The sequence below is a fragment of the Lolium rigidum genome, chromosome 6 (genome assembly GCF_022539505.1).
Source record: "Lolium rigidum isolate FL_2022 chromosome 6, APGP_CSIRO_Lrig_0.1, whole genome shotgun sequence".
Lineage (NCBI taxonomy): Eukaryota > Viridiplantae > Streptophyta > Magnoliopsida > Poales > Poaceae > Lolium > Lolium rigidum.
The window spans coordinates 305,262,586-305,278,984 of NC_061513.1; the positions used below are offsets into that span (position 1 = coordinate 305,262,586).

Genomic DNA, 16,399 nt, shown 5'->3' on the forward strand with positions numbered 1-16,399 from the left:
GCCGGCGCCACACTTTGAAAGTGTGGCGCCCGTGGCAAGGGCGCCACACATCCACTTAAGTTGGGAACGATCTCCACGGACAGATCTGATGATTTGGTGGTGGATTTGGTGGGGGGGAGAGGGGGGAGAGAGAGAGCCGACCGCCTCCTGTGAGAGAAGAAGAACAGAGGGAGAAGAAAGAAACTGGGTCGGGCTGGGCGGGCTGGCGCGGCCAAACTTAAGTGGATGTGTGGCGCCCTTGCCACGGGCGCCACAAAGTGTGGCGCCGACGGCCTGCCACGTCGGATCGGCTCACCAGCTCAGCGTCGACGGGCCACGTCGGATGAGTTTGTGGCGCCGGCAGCACGGGCGCCACATGGGCATGTGTGGCGCCCATGAGAGGGGCGCCACACAAAAGGGTTAGATGAGTGAAATAGTTTCGCCGGAGGGTCATTCTGTGCTTTTCTTTCACTTTTGGGTTATTGTTGTGCAAATTGCCAAGAACAAAGAAAAACAACATACCTGGCCTGGGTGTGCGGTGGTCCGTTCGCACCGACCTGGTCGGCGGACAGCACCTCCCCAGTAAGTGGGCTAATATCAGATTCAGCAGCCCATTTTGGAAATCTGCAGCACATCATGTGCAGAAAGGCCCAAGGCCCATGTCTACCAGCTCAGTGCCATATGCTTCAATACGGGCATGACACTCACCGCCGGCGCTCCCTTCCACCTTGCAGCCACGGCCACCCTGCGGCGTAGCCCCGCCTCTCCTCATCCCCAGCGCCGCCCGCCTATCCTCACCCTGCGCTGCCGCTGTCCATGAAGAGTTAGTCTGATTGATTTCACATCGCCGGCTGTCGATGAGGAGCTGCTGTTCTGCTTCCTCTCTCCGTGGGATTTCTAGAACGGCGTGGAGCCGCGCGGTGGCCGCAGCTCCGAGCCTGACCGGCGGCAGCCACCAGCAGCAGAAGCGCGACCTGCGCCACCTCCCCCTGCACCTCAGGCCTCCTGCTCCGCCCATCGCCCATGGCCTCGCTGAGCGCTTATTCTCTTCCTCCTCCAGCAAGCGCTCCACCAAGAAATCCGCCGCATACAGGCACACCGGCGGTGCAGACTGCGCAAGTGGCGTTGACTCCGTTCAACCACTCGCCGATGACAGATAGAGGGCGGCAGATTGTGGCTCGAGCTAGAGTCGAGTCGCCGCACTTGGTAGCCTCTTCTCCTATGGCTCCACGGGAGCCCTCACCTTCCAGAGTTCGGACTTTTATGCGGGGTCGCACTCGTCCGGTCTCGGTTCTACCGCGGGCGCAGCAGCCCACCGACTCCGGCTTCTACTTCGCCTCGGTCGGGTTCGGTGGTGCAGCCGGCTGTCGGTGGAGACGCTGTCCTCCGCGTCGGCGCAGCATGCACGGCCGACCTCGCCGCCCCACCAGGCCGTGACACCCGCGTCGGGGCAGCAGGCCGCGGCGGCTTTGGCCTCGACCCCCGCGTCGGGATCCTCGCCACGGCCGGCCACGGCGTCCCCGCTTCGGACCGTTGGGGCGGCCGCGCCGTCGGTGCAGCAGGGAGTCGTGGTATCTTCTTCGCCGAGGCAGCCAGCCTCGGAGGGCGACACGCAGGAGGGCCGGATGGTCACGCAGGCCGTGCCTTCTCCGTCTCTACCAGTTCCGAGAGGCGCTGCGGTGGAGGAGCTGCAGACTCCGGGGACCGAGCCGCCTATGGCGGCTAAGTCTTCCGAGACAGCGGCTCCGACGGCTTCCGCGCCTACGACGGTCATGGAGGGGATGATACAGGGGGCTTCTTCACCCACTACCCCTGTGTCATCGCCATCTTCTTCACCGGCTGGTTCGCCGCCTCGCTCGCCCACCTCTTCGCCAGCCTCCTTGCGGCAGCCTTCACCCACGGTTCCTCCTCCGGTCGTTCAGCCGACGGTGAGGAGGAGTGGGAGGTTTGCTCTTTCGGAGGATGGGGCGGGGGCGACGGATGAGGACGTCATGCGGCGAGCCATGCGACGCAAGGCGGAGATGAACCTCGACACGGCAGGTACTAAACAACCGTCTAAGTCTTTTGTTTCTTTTTCAGATACTCGTATTTCTTCTAATTTGAGTAGCCTAGGGATTTCTTTGGGTAGTCGTAATGACGAGATTTCTGTTTCGGCTAATGTGTTGAGACAAACGGAGCTTGACCGTTTAACGGTTGCCCCGAATGACTCCACCGGGCTCGAAACGGCGATTATAGACGATGATGAAGATGATGACATCCTAGATGGTCAAATTCTCTCGGCTATAATTGGCAACATTTCAGAAGTTGATCTAGAACATGCGGAGCTTAGTTCTGATTTGCAAGCATCCGAACGTGGTTCTCGATCATCGGCTGGAAAGAAATCTCGTAGGTATGGCAAGAACTTTAAATCTAAAATAGTCTCTCGATGAATGGCATGTTTCGGAATAGCAGAGGTCTTCGCGACTTGGCTAAGCATTCCCACATTGCTGATGGTTGTAGAGATTATGATTTAGATTTTCTTGCTATATCGGAGACGGGTAGGCGAAATTTCTCTCAAAGTTTTCTCGACCGTTTGTCGGGCGGGATTAACTTTCAGTGGTTCTCTCGCCCGCCTCGAGGTAGGTCCGGAGGCATTTTACTTGGCGTCCGCATAGACACCATGACCGTCTTGGCTAGTTCTGATGGAGAGTATCATATTAAACTCGACATTCAGAATAAAGCCGACGGTTTCGTGTGGAGTCTGGTTGCTGTGTATGGTGCCGCTCAAGAAGAGTTTAAGGCTGACTTTTTACGTGAGTTGGTAAACCTTACAAAGGATAATCCCTACCCGATTTTAATCGGAGGTGATTTTAATTTGTTGAGGTTTCCTCATGAGAAAAGTAAAGGCCGTTTTGATGGTCATTGGCCTTTCTTGTTCAACGCTGTCATTGATAGCCTTGACTTAAGAGAGGTGTTTATGATCGGTCGACGCTTACTTGGGCGAACAGCTTGCCGGAGCCCACATACGAGAAACTAGATCGCGTGTTGATGGATACCGAATGGGAAAATAAATACCCTCCGGTGTCGGTCCGCGCACTAGAACGTATTGAAAAGCTGTCCGACCACGCTCCCATCCTTTTAACCACCGGGAATCCCACACCCGTTCGTAAACGGCCGTTCAAATTTGAACTTGGCTGGTTATATCGAGAGGGATTTCATGATATGGTTAAAAGGGTTTGGGACAGACCGGTCGGGGGGAGTACGCCCATTTTGAGATGGAATAATAAAATGCGTTCTATGCGCAAACATCTATCCGGTTGGGCTGCCCATACGGCTGGTATTCTTAAAAAGAGAAGTCTCGCTTATCAACTCGTGATTGATGAGCTTGAGGCTGTTGCGGAGACTAGACCCCTGTCTACACATGAGATTGAGCTTAAAAATCAATCCAATGAACAGATGGCGGGTCTTCTTCGCGAAGAGGAGCTCAAATGGTATCAACGATCCAAAGCTCAATTCATCTTGGAAGGAGACTCGAACACGCGGTATTTCCATGGCTTAGCTAATGGGAGACACCGGAAAAAACGTATTCACTCTCTTATTCAAGTTGAAGGGTTGATTGAAGGCCATGAGCAACTCAAGTCTTACATTACAAATTATTATAAGGGTCTGTTTGGTCCTCCGGAGGAAAGTACTTTCTCTCTTAACGAGGACTTAACGGATGATATACCCCAAGTTTCTTTGGAAGAAAATGGCTTGCTAACCGCACCTTATACTGAGGAAGAGGTTAAGAAGGCAGTTTTCCAAATGGAATGTAACAAAGCACCGGGTCCGAGATGGGTTTCCAGCAGAGTTTTATCAAACTTTCCGGGATACTATTAAATCGGACCTTCTAGATTTGTTCGAGTGATTTACACATTGGACAACTAGAATTATTTCGTCTAAATTTTGGTGAAGTTATCTTGTTACCGAAAATTAATGAGGCAGAAAGGATCCAACAATATAGACCCATTTGCCTATTAAATGTAAGTTTCAAGATTTTCACGAAAGTGGCCACCATTAGACTTAATACGGTTGCGGATCATGTTGTTTTACCATCGCAGACAGCCTTTATGCAAGGACGTAATATCCTTGATGGAGTGGCGGTTTTGCATGAGACGGTACATGAGATGCATTCTAAGAAATTAAATGGGGTTATTTTAAAGCTTGATTTTGAGAAGGCGTATGATAAAGTTAAATGGTCTTTCCTTCAACGGACACTCGGGATGAAAGGTTTTTCGCCCGAGTGGCGAGCTCTAATTCATGACTTCGTGTATGGAGGTAGTGTTGCAATCCGGGTTAATGATGACACCGGACACTACTTCCAAACACGAAAAGGGTTACGCCGGGGAGATCCGCTATCTCCGATGTTATTTAACATCGTAGCGGATATGTTGGCGGTACTCATAGAGAGAGCCAAGTCCGATGGTCAGATTGAAGGTGTGATTCCACATCCGGTTGATGGTGGCTTATCTATCCTTCAATACGCCGATGATACAATTCTGTTTATGGATCATGATCTTGAAAAAGCTCGAAATCTGAAATTAATTTTAGCAGCTTTTGAGCAATTATCGAGACTGAAAATTAACTTCCATAAAAGTGAATTGTTCCGCTTCGGTGATGCCCAAGACGATGTAGCTCGTATACGAGTTATTTGGTTGTGGGCAAGGCCAATTTCCGATTCGCTATTTGGGTATTCCGATTCACTATCGGAGACTGACAATTGCGGAATGGAAATTAGTGGAAGAAAGATTACAAAAACGCCTCAGTAGTTGGAAAGGTAAATTGTTGTCCCTGGGTGGAAGATTGGTACTCATTAATTCAGTACTAACTAATATGGTACTCGTATATGTTATCATTCTTCATCCTACCAAAAGGAATTCTGCATAAACTCGATTATTATCGATCCAGATTCTTTTGGCAAGGGGACAACGAGAAAAAGAAATATCGGCTGGTTAAATGGAGTATAGTTTGTAGTCCCAAAGATCAAGGAGGGCTTGGAGTTCATGACCTGAAAGTCAAGAATTCAGCTCTTCTGGGTAAATGGCTTTTTAAGCTACTTACTGAGGATGGGATTTGGCAAACTATACTTCGGAGAAAATACATCGGCTCGAAGACATTATCTCAGGTGGTTTGGAAACCTGGGGATTCACACTTCGGGCTGGTCTTATGGCGACAAAAAATGTTTTTTTTCGACATGGGACTTTCTCCATTAAGAATGGAGCGCAGATACGTTTCGGGAAGATGCTTGGCTAGACAATGCACCCCTATGTGAACAAGTGATCCCGCTTTGTATAGAATTGCGCGTCGCCAAGGTGATACCATTGCAACCGTAATGGCTACCTCACCCCCGAATGTGACGTTCGGACGGGTTTTACTAGGACAAAGGCTCGTGGCATGGAACAACCTAATTCGGAGGCTTGGAGATATTCAGTTATCGCCGAACCGGATGAATTTCGATGGAACCTCCACGTAGATGGTTCTTTTTCCGTAAAATCTTTATACAATGCGATGCTACTTTCTGATTTACCAGTTGATAATAATAAGAAAATTTGGAAGATGAAGATACCATTAAAAATTAAAATTTTTGGATGGTATCTTCGTCGAGGGGTTATTCTCACCAAAGACAATCTTGTTAAGCGGAATTGGCACGGAAGTACACGATGTGTTTTTTGTCATCATGATGAAACTATCAATCATTTATTCTTCCAAGTGCCAATTTGCGAGATCTATATGGTCAGTCATCCAAGTAGCGTCTACCTTGTATCCTCCGACTAGTGTCGCTAATGTCTTTGGCAATTGGCTTCATGGTATCAACTCAAGGTTTAAAATGCTTCTTAGGATGGGGGCGCTAGCAGTTATTTGGGCGCTCTGGCTATGTAGAAATGACAAGATCTTTAACGATATAAATTGCTCTTTGTTGCAGGTTATCTACAGATGCACAGGTATTCTCCGTTCGTGGTTACCTCTTCAGCGTGTGGAGAACCGAGACCTGTTTACGGAGGTCCGTACACGGTTGGAGGATACGGCGAGGGATACTTTTTCCCTACATGGGTGGCAGCATAGTCTACGGATAGTTGCACCACCTAGCTCTTAGGCGTTATATGATTCATCGTTCCGATATGTATTTCGCCTATTTTTGTTTTTCTACAACTTTGATCACTTGAGACAACAAACGGCTGTGTGCATCCTGGTTATGCAGAGGCTGGATGTAATTGCTTTTTGAAGTAATAAAGCATCCTTTATCGAAAAAAAGAAATCCGCCGCAAAGAAGGACATCCCGGTGGACTCTGCCAGCGGCGCCGACCCGTTCTATGTCGTCCGCAAGGGCGACGTCATCGGCATCTACAAGAACCTCTCCGACTGCCAAGCCCAAGTCAGCAATTCGGTAAAGACACTATGCATTCGGTTTATTTAGATCTCCTATTAGGGTCTGAAAAAGTGCTGAAACCATTTCTGTGCTAGTAGGGGCGGCATGCCACAGGATTGATGAAAAACACTAGTTATTGCATTGCTGCAGAATTCATCTGTCCTTGTTACCAATTAGGATATTGCACAATAGAAAAAAAAACTTATTGCCATGTCAATAGACATTACTTATGTGAGGCATATCTTGGTAGGTCTGCGACCCTTCTGTGACTGTGTACAAAGGCTATTCTTTGCGCAAAGAAACTGAGGAGTACCTACCTGCGCGTGGGTTAAAGAATGCTCTGTATTCCATCAATGCAGCAGATGCAAAAGATGAATTGTTTGATGATCTGGCTCTCTGCCCTTTCCAGGTAAAGTTTGGCGCTATAATTGTAATTTCAACTGTTTTACCTGATATGAGGTTCGTTACATGCCAATGTTGTATAGATTTCTCAATCACTTTTCAGCTTACCTATGGAAGCTATCTGGACGTATTATTCTTGTTTATTTGCAATCGCTTTGCAGTGTCTGATGGTACTGATGCTGCCACTTTTAGTTAGACTTGTGTCTTATGTACTCGCTGCACCCAATTTCTGTAGACATGGTATTAGTTGTAATAGAAAGAGATCACCCATAAAATACAAGCGTGATGTAGTATATATGCCTCAATCTTGATTGGTCACTGCCCATAATTCTCAGGGCATTAGTTTTGCTCGAACACAGTTCCAACACCATTTACCTTGACAGATTGACCTGATCTTATATGTTATCTCCTCAAAGGTGCTTGCATTACTACTTGTGTATTTTTCCATAAACTTCCTTGTAGATTATTCACTGTGCCGGTTTTGGTTTCAGCAACCTGATGGAAGTGCTACCTCTACTCTGGAAAGGCCACAGGAGATGGTGAGTAGCGTTCTGTTCCCCTCTCCAACCTAAGCGTGAATATATATATGCCCTGTGGAGACAGTGTTCTATATCCTCCTTAATGTGTTTTTCACATCTCATATACTTGCACCAATAATTATTTGCTGAAGGAAACTGGACCATCGAAGAAGCATCCCAAATTTGCTGAACTCGAACCATTACCTGACAGCCATGTGAGTATGAACGCAATTTTCTATCTTCACAGTGCATGTTTCTCCTTTCTAAATTGGTTTTATTTTGCAGTTATGATTTTGAAATTGACATGCATGATTGAAATTTGTCTTCACTATGAGGAAATGTTGACTTGTTCTCACCACTTGACCTGGTCTTTACAGCTGTCCTGTATTCTTGAATTTGCTGGTGCCCGTAAAGGAAATCCCAGTAAATCAGGTGCTGGTGTAATAGTAAGGCGGACGGATGGATCTGTGGTATGTACAACTATTACTGTGCTAGTTAGTTTTCTTAGTCTTCAGTTACCATGACCTGCTCATGATGGTCGTGTTCTACTATTTCAACTGAAGATTGCTCAACTACGTGAGGGTTTGGGTAGTGTGACGGATAAGACTGCTGAATATCGTGCATTGCTCTTGGGGCTGACATATGCTGTTAACAAGGGATTCAAGTATATTCGTGCTCAAGGCAATTCTCAAAGTGTCTGCTACCAGGTTTGTGGTTATAGCTTTGCTACTTTGCAGCCTTCATAGTCTTCCATGGAACAGTCACTACATAACTACTTGTTGGGCAGTTCAGACTGACTCTTCATAGTGCAGTTCATTTTGACTCTTCAGGGCCCACTAAAACATTAAATATGTGGACAACCCAAAAAATTGAAATGTTTATTGTTTATATTTGTGTGCTTTGTTTCTCCTTAAATTTTATTTGATCAACCATGGTTCTCCATTTATCCTAACTAAAGGAACTTTTTATTTCATGCATCATCATTTATTAACACGTTTACAGATTAAGACACCTCACAGTATATATATTTTAATTTGAATAAGGCGTATTTTCGATTAAGGCCTTGATTGCCAATGGCATACAAAATCTGGTGAAAACTAATCAGAGCTCTTTGGAGAGTTCCTCTAGCAGCATCTCTATCAATTAAATTCTTAAGTAACACACATTGAACTTGCTGGAACAGGTCCAAGGTCTCTGGCATCCTAAGAGGGATCATACAGTTGACTTGTGCAAGAAAGTAAAGGAACTGAAGGGAAGGTTTCTCCAGATTCAGATGAACCTTGTTTTGAGGGTAGGTATCATGTATTTTCATTGATCTTGTTCAAACATACCCTGCATCAGCCAGCTTTAGGTTCTGTTGTATGAATGCTTGGCACCACATTACACACTTGTGCTCTTGGTACAAAAGCCTGCAGTGTCGCGTAACAAATAATTTATTCAATTGGATGAGAAGAGCCAAACACAAAGACCATTGTTTGGGCGATTCTCCAGTAATCTTTGTATTCTCTCAAGTTAATGTCAATTGCTACTCCCACTATTCCAATGAATAAAGTGTATAAATTTGAAGTCGACAACTTCTAAGTTTGAGCAATGTTATAGGCAAAAATATGAACATTTGCAATACCAAGTCAATATAATAGCTTCATCGTGAAGTATATTTTCATAATAGATTTATTTAATATTGTAGATGTTAATATTTTTGCCTAATATTTGGTTGAACTTACTAATGTTTGACTTTGGACTAAATTTATATGAGTTATTCATTGGAACGGAGGTAGCATGCCACATGTTATTGCTTATGTCTAGTATTTGCAAATATTCAAACTGGGTTATTTATGTTCTCCAGAGTTTTTGTTCAAATATTATCCTTCTGAATATCTTTTCGATTAGAACTCTGTATTTGTTCTGTAAGAATGGGCAAGCTGAAACTTGGTCGGATCCCTTCACTCCTATTTTCTTGTTTGCCACGTAGGAATTTAATGCCGACGCCCATGCCCAAGCTAAGCTTGCCATCAAACTTCCTGGTATGGAGTTGTTCTCTGAGTTTTTTCAGTGAACTTTTATGCTAGTATGAGTATCTGTGTGTAACAACATGATGCCTTGCTCTCTACAGTTGGTGGGATTCATGAGGAGTCAACCATCACATGCTAGCCAGAGTAGCTTGTGTATCGCTCCAGTTCTTTTGGTGCGACTGAAGCCATGTTCATTGACAGAAACAAGAGTTCATTGTAGAGTGGTTAGCGCATAATTTGTGGTTTTCTGGCGTAGTTGCGAGCTTGGGTGGTGATGTTTGGATAACAAGTCTGAAGCTGAGGAGATTGTGTCCAGATTTTTTTGAATGGTGCAGAAGCTCAGCATGAGTAACTTAGCACTAGTGTTTACCTACTTACTGATATTATGTGACTGGACTATATACATTATCAGCTTCGATGCGGGGTTCCCCGCTCATGCCACCCGAAGTGGTGTTGTCCTCGTCGGTGATGTAGGTGCCTGTGTTTTGAGGCTCAATCTCATCTGCGATGGAGAAGAAGGATTCGATTGCGTTTCTAGTTTTTATCTTAGGGTCCTATGTGTAAAGTCTGAGGGCTATGTTGTATTTCTTTTTAATTTAGGGTCCTTGATGTAATTTGTACTGCTACCGTTGAAGTTTAATGCAGTTTCTAGGCCCTTCGGGGCATTTCCCCTGTTAAAAAATGACAATATACATTATTAGGTATATACAAAGGTCGTGTGGGACCCAAGATACTGGTAGCCTCTCTATCAGTTGGTGTGTGGCGATTTGTGTGATTTCTGGAAATAGGAATTGTATATAGAAGGACCTGGAAATAGGAATGCGATACACCAAGAATGTGTTTGGTAGCCTGGGCCAAATTTAAGGCTCCATGTGGAAACCGAGCCATGGGCCACTTTTGATGTTTTGTTTGGTTGCTTGTGAAGGTATTTTTGACCAGAGATGGAACATTTCCCCCACTGTTTGATTGATTGCGTACATGGCATTATGGCTTGCTGGTGCAACACACCCCTTTGGTTGCACACATGAGTTTGCTATGGTAACCTCTTTCATTAAAATGGTGAGGTTATCTACGAGTGCTGACTGGATAATAACACACATCAAAAGGTGCTGATAATACATGATACATAGTTACTCTACTCGCAATGCAATAATAATTTGTGATGCAGAGTTATTATATATACCACTTCAAACAAGTTTATCATTACATACCGATGATTATGTTCAATCAAGTCCTAACTAATGGATGGATATGAGACCACGTCCTAAAATATACATGATTTACTATAGACCATGACCGCAATCAACAAAAGCAGCAGCCCTAAACAAACTGCTTGCGGAGCCAGTCAATTCATATCAACATGCACGAAAAGAACACTAAAGAAGCATCACGTAGCTTTATTACCTTCAGGTGATCATGCAGGTTGTCCTCATCTTCAAGCACGACAAGTGTCCTCTTTGCTCCATTTGACCTTCCCTTCACTTTTAGCCCGCTAATGAGACTCTGCCTAGTCTCCGTAGATGCCAGAGATCCAACGAGAACCATCGCCACAGTGCTTGACGGAGATCTGGGAAGAGCCATCGGCTTAGACGGGATCACCTACAATCGAAGCTATCATATCATATCTACCCCTATGTACCACTCAGTTCGATCCAACCTAGAGGTAGGATTTGAGATGCTTACAACCACCAGAGGAATCGGTGCAAAGGAAGAAGCCGACACGCCATGCCTAGTCGTTGTCGCTAATCTCGCGGACCTAGACGGTGACGAAGAGACGGGCATGTCGTTGGATCTTGAAGGGTGGATGAACTCGAAATGGGGGAAGGGTGGACACACGCATGACCCGCGATGTGCCTGTGGTAGCGCACTTGCTACCCTCACCGAGTTGCAAATATGTTGCCATGGATAGGTGGGTCCCTTTACGCCGGGCTGTTGGATTGGGTTTTCCCTGTCCTCTTATCCGTGCGAACAGAAAACAAACCGATGTCGATCCGTTTGTGTCAGACAACTGGAGATACCCTAAGCCCAGTTGTAACAGAAGACTATAAATGAATGATTGAAGTCATTCCCAAATTTGTCCATCCACCGGTCACATTTATCTTTTCTACTCCGTCTATAAATAGGCACTTTAGTTTATCTAAATTTGAAGGTATCTAGATAGATACGTCTAAATTTAGGTAAATCTAAAACATCGATTTATAGACATAGGTAGTAGTACTTTTGTTTCCATGAATAAGACGCACACGCATTGTAAAACGAACTTTGACCGAAAAAGTTGAGCAACGAAATCTTTATTATTATTATTATTATTATTATTATTATTATTATTATTATTATATTGTACGTAATTTGTATCGTTAGATTCATATTGAAAAAATACTTTAAAGATGATAATTTTATACCAAGACTGCTTATATGTTTAAAGCAATTATTGGTCAAAGAAAAAACACAAAAAATAAGGGCAACTTATTCATCGGATGGAGGGAGTGGTACATTAGCTTTCTACATTGTGTGATGGGCCGACGGCCTTAGATATACCACCTTTTCTTTGAAAAGTCGTTTTGGATCTTGGGCATCAGTGCTTTCGTTGTATTAAAAGAATTAAAAATTATATTTATGTGTATAAAAAAATAATGTAACAAAATTTTGAAAGGGGCTGATGATGTATCCCACTATCATACAAAATTCCAATTACAAATGTTTTGTTTTCTAAGCTACACAAAAATGACAAAGTCTGATTTATTTTTTGAGATTTGAATCACTATACTAAGATCTACATATTTGTTATTTTTGCATTGCCGGCTGAACGCCCATGCATGCAGGGATGGGATGGGGTTGCAGAGATGCCCACATCCTGGGACGCAGCAGCGGACACTTTGAAGTCTGGTTTTCTCTAGATGTTTCGTTTCTACTCTCCATGAAATTATTTATCTTTACATGTTGCACTGAACTGATGAGGAGCACTTCGTTACGGAAATGGAAACTAGAAATATTTGGCATCTTCGTGTCTCCAACAGCAGAGCAGTATTCCAAGTTGAAACTCCGAATTCCTCCATGATTCTGACTGCAGGCCTGTCGACAAAACCTCGTGGCATAACATGATGGCCGACCTAGCAGCACAAAATATTACAGTGGATGTTAATAGCAGCAAACTGGACAATGCCACAAACTTAGCACAGTCGCAGTTCCTGAAGCACACAGGTCTGTATTTCTAATATCATGCATTTTTTCCCTTCACTAGAGGCACCCAACATAATACATTATTTCAACTACAGTATTCATGCGAATATTTTTTCCGCAGCAGGTGCAAACATCAATCAAGCTTGTATCACTCAATTAATAGTATATTCATACAATACATGTCTTCCAGGAAAATGATTACATTTAGCAATTTAAAATGGATATAGCAGTTACCGATTACCGATTACATATTTCCGCATAGAAGTCCACAGGAATCAGAAAATAATTATTTCTCCATAGGAATCAGAAAATAATTATTTCATACTCGGTACAACTACAACCATAACTTCATCTTCTCAGGAGCTAAGATCATCACCTCATGCATTACAGTCCACATATATAGTTTCACTGATCCTCTTCAGAGATTGTGGTCAACTCGGACGACAAATGGTATGAACCCTCGGCATGGGTATGCCCATCGTCACAGAAGAATGGCCTAGAAGGCATTTGCAAGCTATCAATGCCACCTTCCAGCATCTCTATCACCTCGCTCATGGTCGGACGATCTTGAGACCTCATCTGAATGCACCATAGTCCAACAATGCACAGCTTCTTCTCCAACTCATGCATGTTATCTACGAGAGATATCTCACCCACTTCTTGTCCAGTTAGCTGGTCATACACCCATGATGGGTAGTAAGACTGGCTAGAGTTTGCCACATTTGGATCGGCATTCCTTCTTCCTCCAGCCATCTCCAGTAGCAGCATTCCAAAGCTGTAAACATCGGACTTGCTTGATATGACACCAAAGCTCCGAGATATCATCTCCGGGGCTATGTATCCAATTGTTCCGCGTAGGGCGCTCAAGGGCACTAAACTGTTGCCCCTTGGGTACAGTTTGGCGAGACCAAAATCAGCAACTTTTGGGACAAAATTGCTATCAAGAAGGATGTTGTGGGGCTTGATGTCAAAGTGTAGAATTTGCATCTCGCACCCCTGATGCAGGTAGTTGATCCCTCGGGCAATGCCCAAAGCAATCTCATTGAGCTTATCCCACGAGAAAGTCTTCTCGGCTGAGAAGATGTACTTGTCGAGAGAACCTCTAGGCATGTACTCGTATACCAGAGCCCTCCTCATTTCTTCCGAGCAGAATCCCAAAAGATCGACCACATTGACATGGTGGATCCTGCCAATGGTGGAGACCTCACTGATGAAGTCTTCTCCCTTGCAGTTGGAGTTACCGTCTAGCATCTTGACCGCGACATGAACATTGCCTGGCAACAGCACACCCTTGAACACGGAACCATAACCTCCTTGACCCAGCTTATCTCTGAAATGGCTTGTGATTGCAGTGATATCGGTGTAGGCATACCTTGTCGGGCCAAGCATTTCTTGCATCAGGAGAAACTTCTCGACCGCATCTATTGTTATCCTTGTTTTCCAGTACTTGTAGGCAAGGAAAATCAACACTACCAGGGGTGCCAACACAAACCTGCATAGTACTGCCCAAATAAATTGGCAGGTGCCAGGGAAACACTAGTTAGATAACCGCGCATATTCATTACAAGACTGCAGCGGTGATGACTATACTAATAGCAAGCACGTACCAACAAGGAATCTTGGGACATCAATAACATATACCATGGCTGCAGCAAACACAATTGACTTTGTTATGTAGTGGTGAGCATGTAAGCAATCGAAGAAGTGTATCTCACTCCAGAAGAAAGCACGAGTCCGATTCAAAATGCTTGCATCAGATATCCGCTCCTTGAAGTAGCTGCTAATAACACCATTAGTTGAATTGGGTTTAGTAGGGGTTAGGGGAACATGGTTTATATTTAGTTACAAGAGAAACCTAATTCAGGAGGAAATTGGGCCAATATAGACTGACCTGGTTGTGTCGCTGAGGCATAGTTTGATGATATAATAAGAATTCATAGGATCGCTGTCTCGATGAGGAAATCTTACTGCAAATCCCTTGCTTACAAAGCCCATGATATCTGCATAACTTGCGTTCCCTAAATATACGTCTTGGCTAGAAGGGAGATCAAAGGGGGCCATGGCCAAGTATCCACATGAATGTTCAAGATGCATAATGTCGCAATAGCCCCGGACCCAGACATACACAAATGAATTTTTTGCAGTCAGGCAAGCTACGGGCTTGTACCGACTGTTATTTGTTATTGCTCGCGAACAATTAGCAAAGCATGCCCAAGGACCTCCAACTTCAAGATTGACAAGGCCATGTGAATCTACCTCTGGGGAAAAGTAGTCAACTATCTCTGGGGAAGAGTAAGGAAGAGGACAGTTGCTGCTGGTATCCAAGTTGGATTCAATAGCCGAGAAAAACAAACCAGTATAGTTAATGTCAACCACGTAGTATACAGCACTGCCGATGCGAATTGTAGCCTTGCTATCTCTGCACATCAGCTCGTAGTACTGAGAACCACACCCAGGTGGATCACCTCGTCGGCGGAATGGACTTGATATATTTTTAAGATGTCCACAAGAGAAACGTGGGCAGCCACCTCCTCCCTGAACATATGCTACCATAGCAGCAAGCACAAACAAGAAAATAAAGGCTCGCAGGGTTATGGAACAACAAAATGCACGGGTGTCCACCATGATAGCTTCACCGATCGTATCCTGGTTATGGAGAAGACTATATGTTGCTATACTTATTTTCTTGAGGTGGTGATACTTGTAGGGAAAAAATATGCAGACCCCAATACATCAGGAAAAGGGAAAGTTTTTTTTTCTGTCCTGCCCTCTCCTTTGTAATCTAGTATTATTTATAGTACTAGCTCATATTCTGGCCAAAATATTATTCTAGGAAAAGAAATGGTGATTACAGTTATGTTAGGATTTCCACACAGTGCTCCTTCCAGCACGGCGCAAGTGTTTCAAGTCAATAATTTTTTCCCAGGCATATAGTTATTGTTACAGCATTACTCTGGCCAAAATGTACTGGAGTTGGCTCTTATTTAATGGAGGTGGTAATAAACAAGAATTTTCACACGAAACATTATTAACGACTGCAGAAAGTTCACAACCAGACACGGATCACCAGAACGTAGCAGGAAATTGCAATCGTAGTTGGAACTCTTCCATGATAATTAAGGCACGCTGCTATCATACCAGCACACAGTGCCCCTTCCCGCGGGGCAAAAGTGCTACCAGTCAATTGGAATTTTCAGCCACATAGTTATTGGTACAGCAAGACTGTGAACAAAACTTAGCTGCAGTTGGCTCTTACTCTCAGTATACTCGAATTTCCACACGGAATTTCATTTAGGACTGCAGAAATTTTATAAACAGACACCGAGACACGGATCACCATAACGTGGCAGGAGGTTGCAATTGCAGTTGGCATTCTTCCACAAGAATTACGGCATGCTGCTATCATACTAGCACGGCTCTGAATGCTACTTGACGCTAAGAAATAAGTGTTGCTTTTTTATACTTGCGGCAGCTTGCTTGCCTTCATGTCAATTCCTCTTCCTCTGCATCCCCATTAGGGCACAGAAAGACGAGTCAATTCCTTATTGCAGCTCTCCTGCTATGTCTTGTTAACCACGGAGCCGACTGGGCCACAGCGTGGGAAGACAAAGATTTCTTCAGATACTGTCCACCGTCCAATTGCAGCGAACATGGCCCGGAGATCAGGTTTCCTTTCCGACTTGAATCCAGCAATACATCATCATCGTGCAGCAGTCCATGCATGGAGTTAGCATGCTCTGGCCAGGACACCATCCTGGTTCACCCAGTAAACAAGAATTTTCACACGAAAACTACTGCAGAAAGTTTACAACCAGACAAGGACCACCAGAACGTAGCAGGAGATTGCAATCGCAGTTGGAACTCTTCCATGATAATTAAGGAATGCTGCTATCATACCAGCACACAGTGCCCCTTCCTGCAGG

General features: G+C 44.7%; 2 protein-coding genes across 3 annotated transcripts; one reads left to right on the top strand and one right to left on the bottom strand.

Annotated features, from left to right (window-relative positions):
• Positions 1-748: 748 nt before the first annotated feature.
• Positions 749-10,027, top strand: LOC124658822. The gene is made up of 10 exons (XM_047196839.1): positions 749-1,057; positions 6,253-6,382; positions 6,615-6,773; positions 7,258-7,305; positions 7,437-7,499; positions 7,662-7,754; positions 7,848-7,991; positions 8,468-8,575; positions 9,257-9,308; positions 9,398-10,027. The coding sequence occupies exons 1-10, from the start codon at positions 837-839 to the stop codon at positions 9,433-9,435; spliced, it is 1,056 nt and encodes a 351-aa protein (XP_047052795.1). The 5' UTR covers positions 749-836; the 3' UTR covers positions 9,436-10,027.
• A 2,139-nt stretch (positions 10,028-12,166) lies between these two features.
• On the bottom strand, positions 12,167-15,184 carry LOC124658821 (cysteine-rich receptor-like protein kinase 38). Of its 2 annotated transcripts, none has more exons than XM_047196837.1 (3): positions 14,368-15,184; positions 14,084-14,253; positions 12,167-13,978 (listed from the first exon to the last, which is right to left on the bottom strand). In XM_047196837.1, the coding sequence occupies exons 1-3, from the start codon at positions 15,099-15,101 to the stop codon at positions 12,882-12,884; spliced, it is 2,001 nt and encodes a 666-aa protein (XP_047052793.1). In that variant the 5' UTR covers positions 15,102-15,184; the 3' UTR covers positions 12,167-12,881. The 2 variants fall into 2 exon arrangements, with proteins under 2 accessions (XP_047052793.1, XP_047052792.1); XM_047196836.1 differs by having other exon boundaries at positions 14,084-14,256.
• Positions 15,185-16,399: the final 1,215 nt, after the last annotated feature.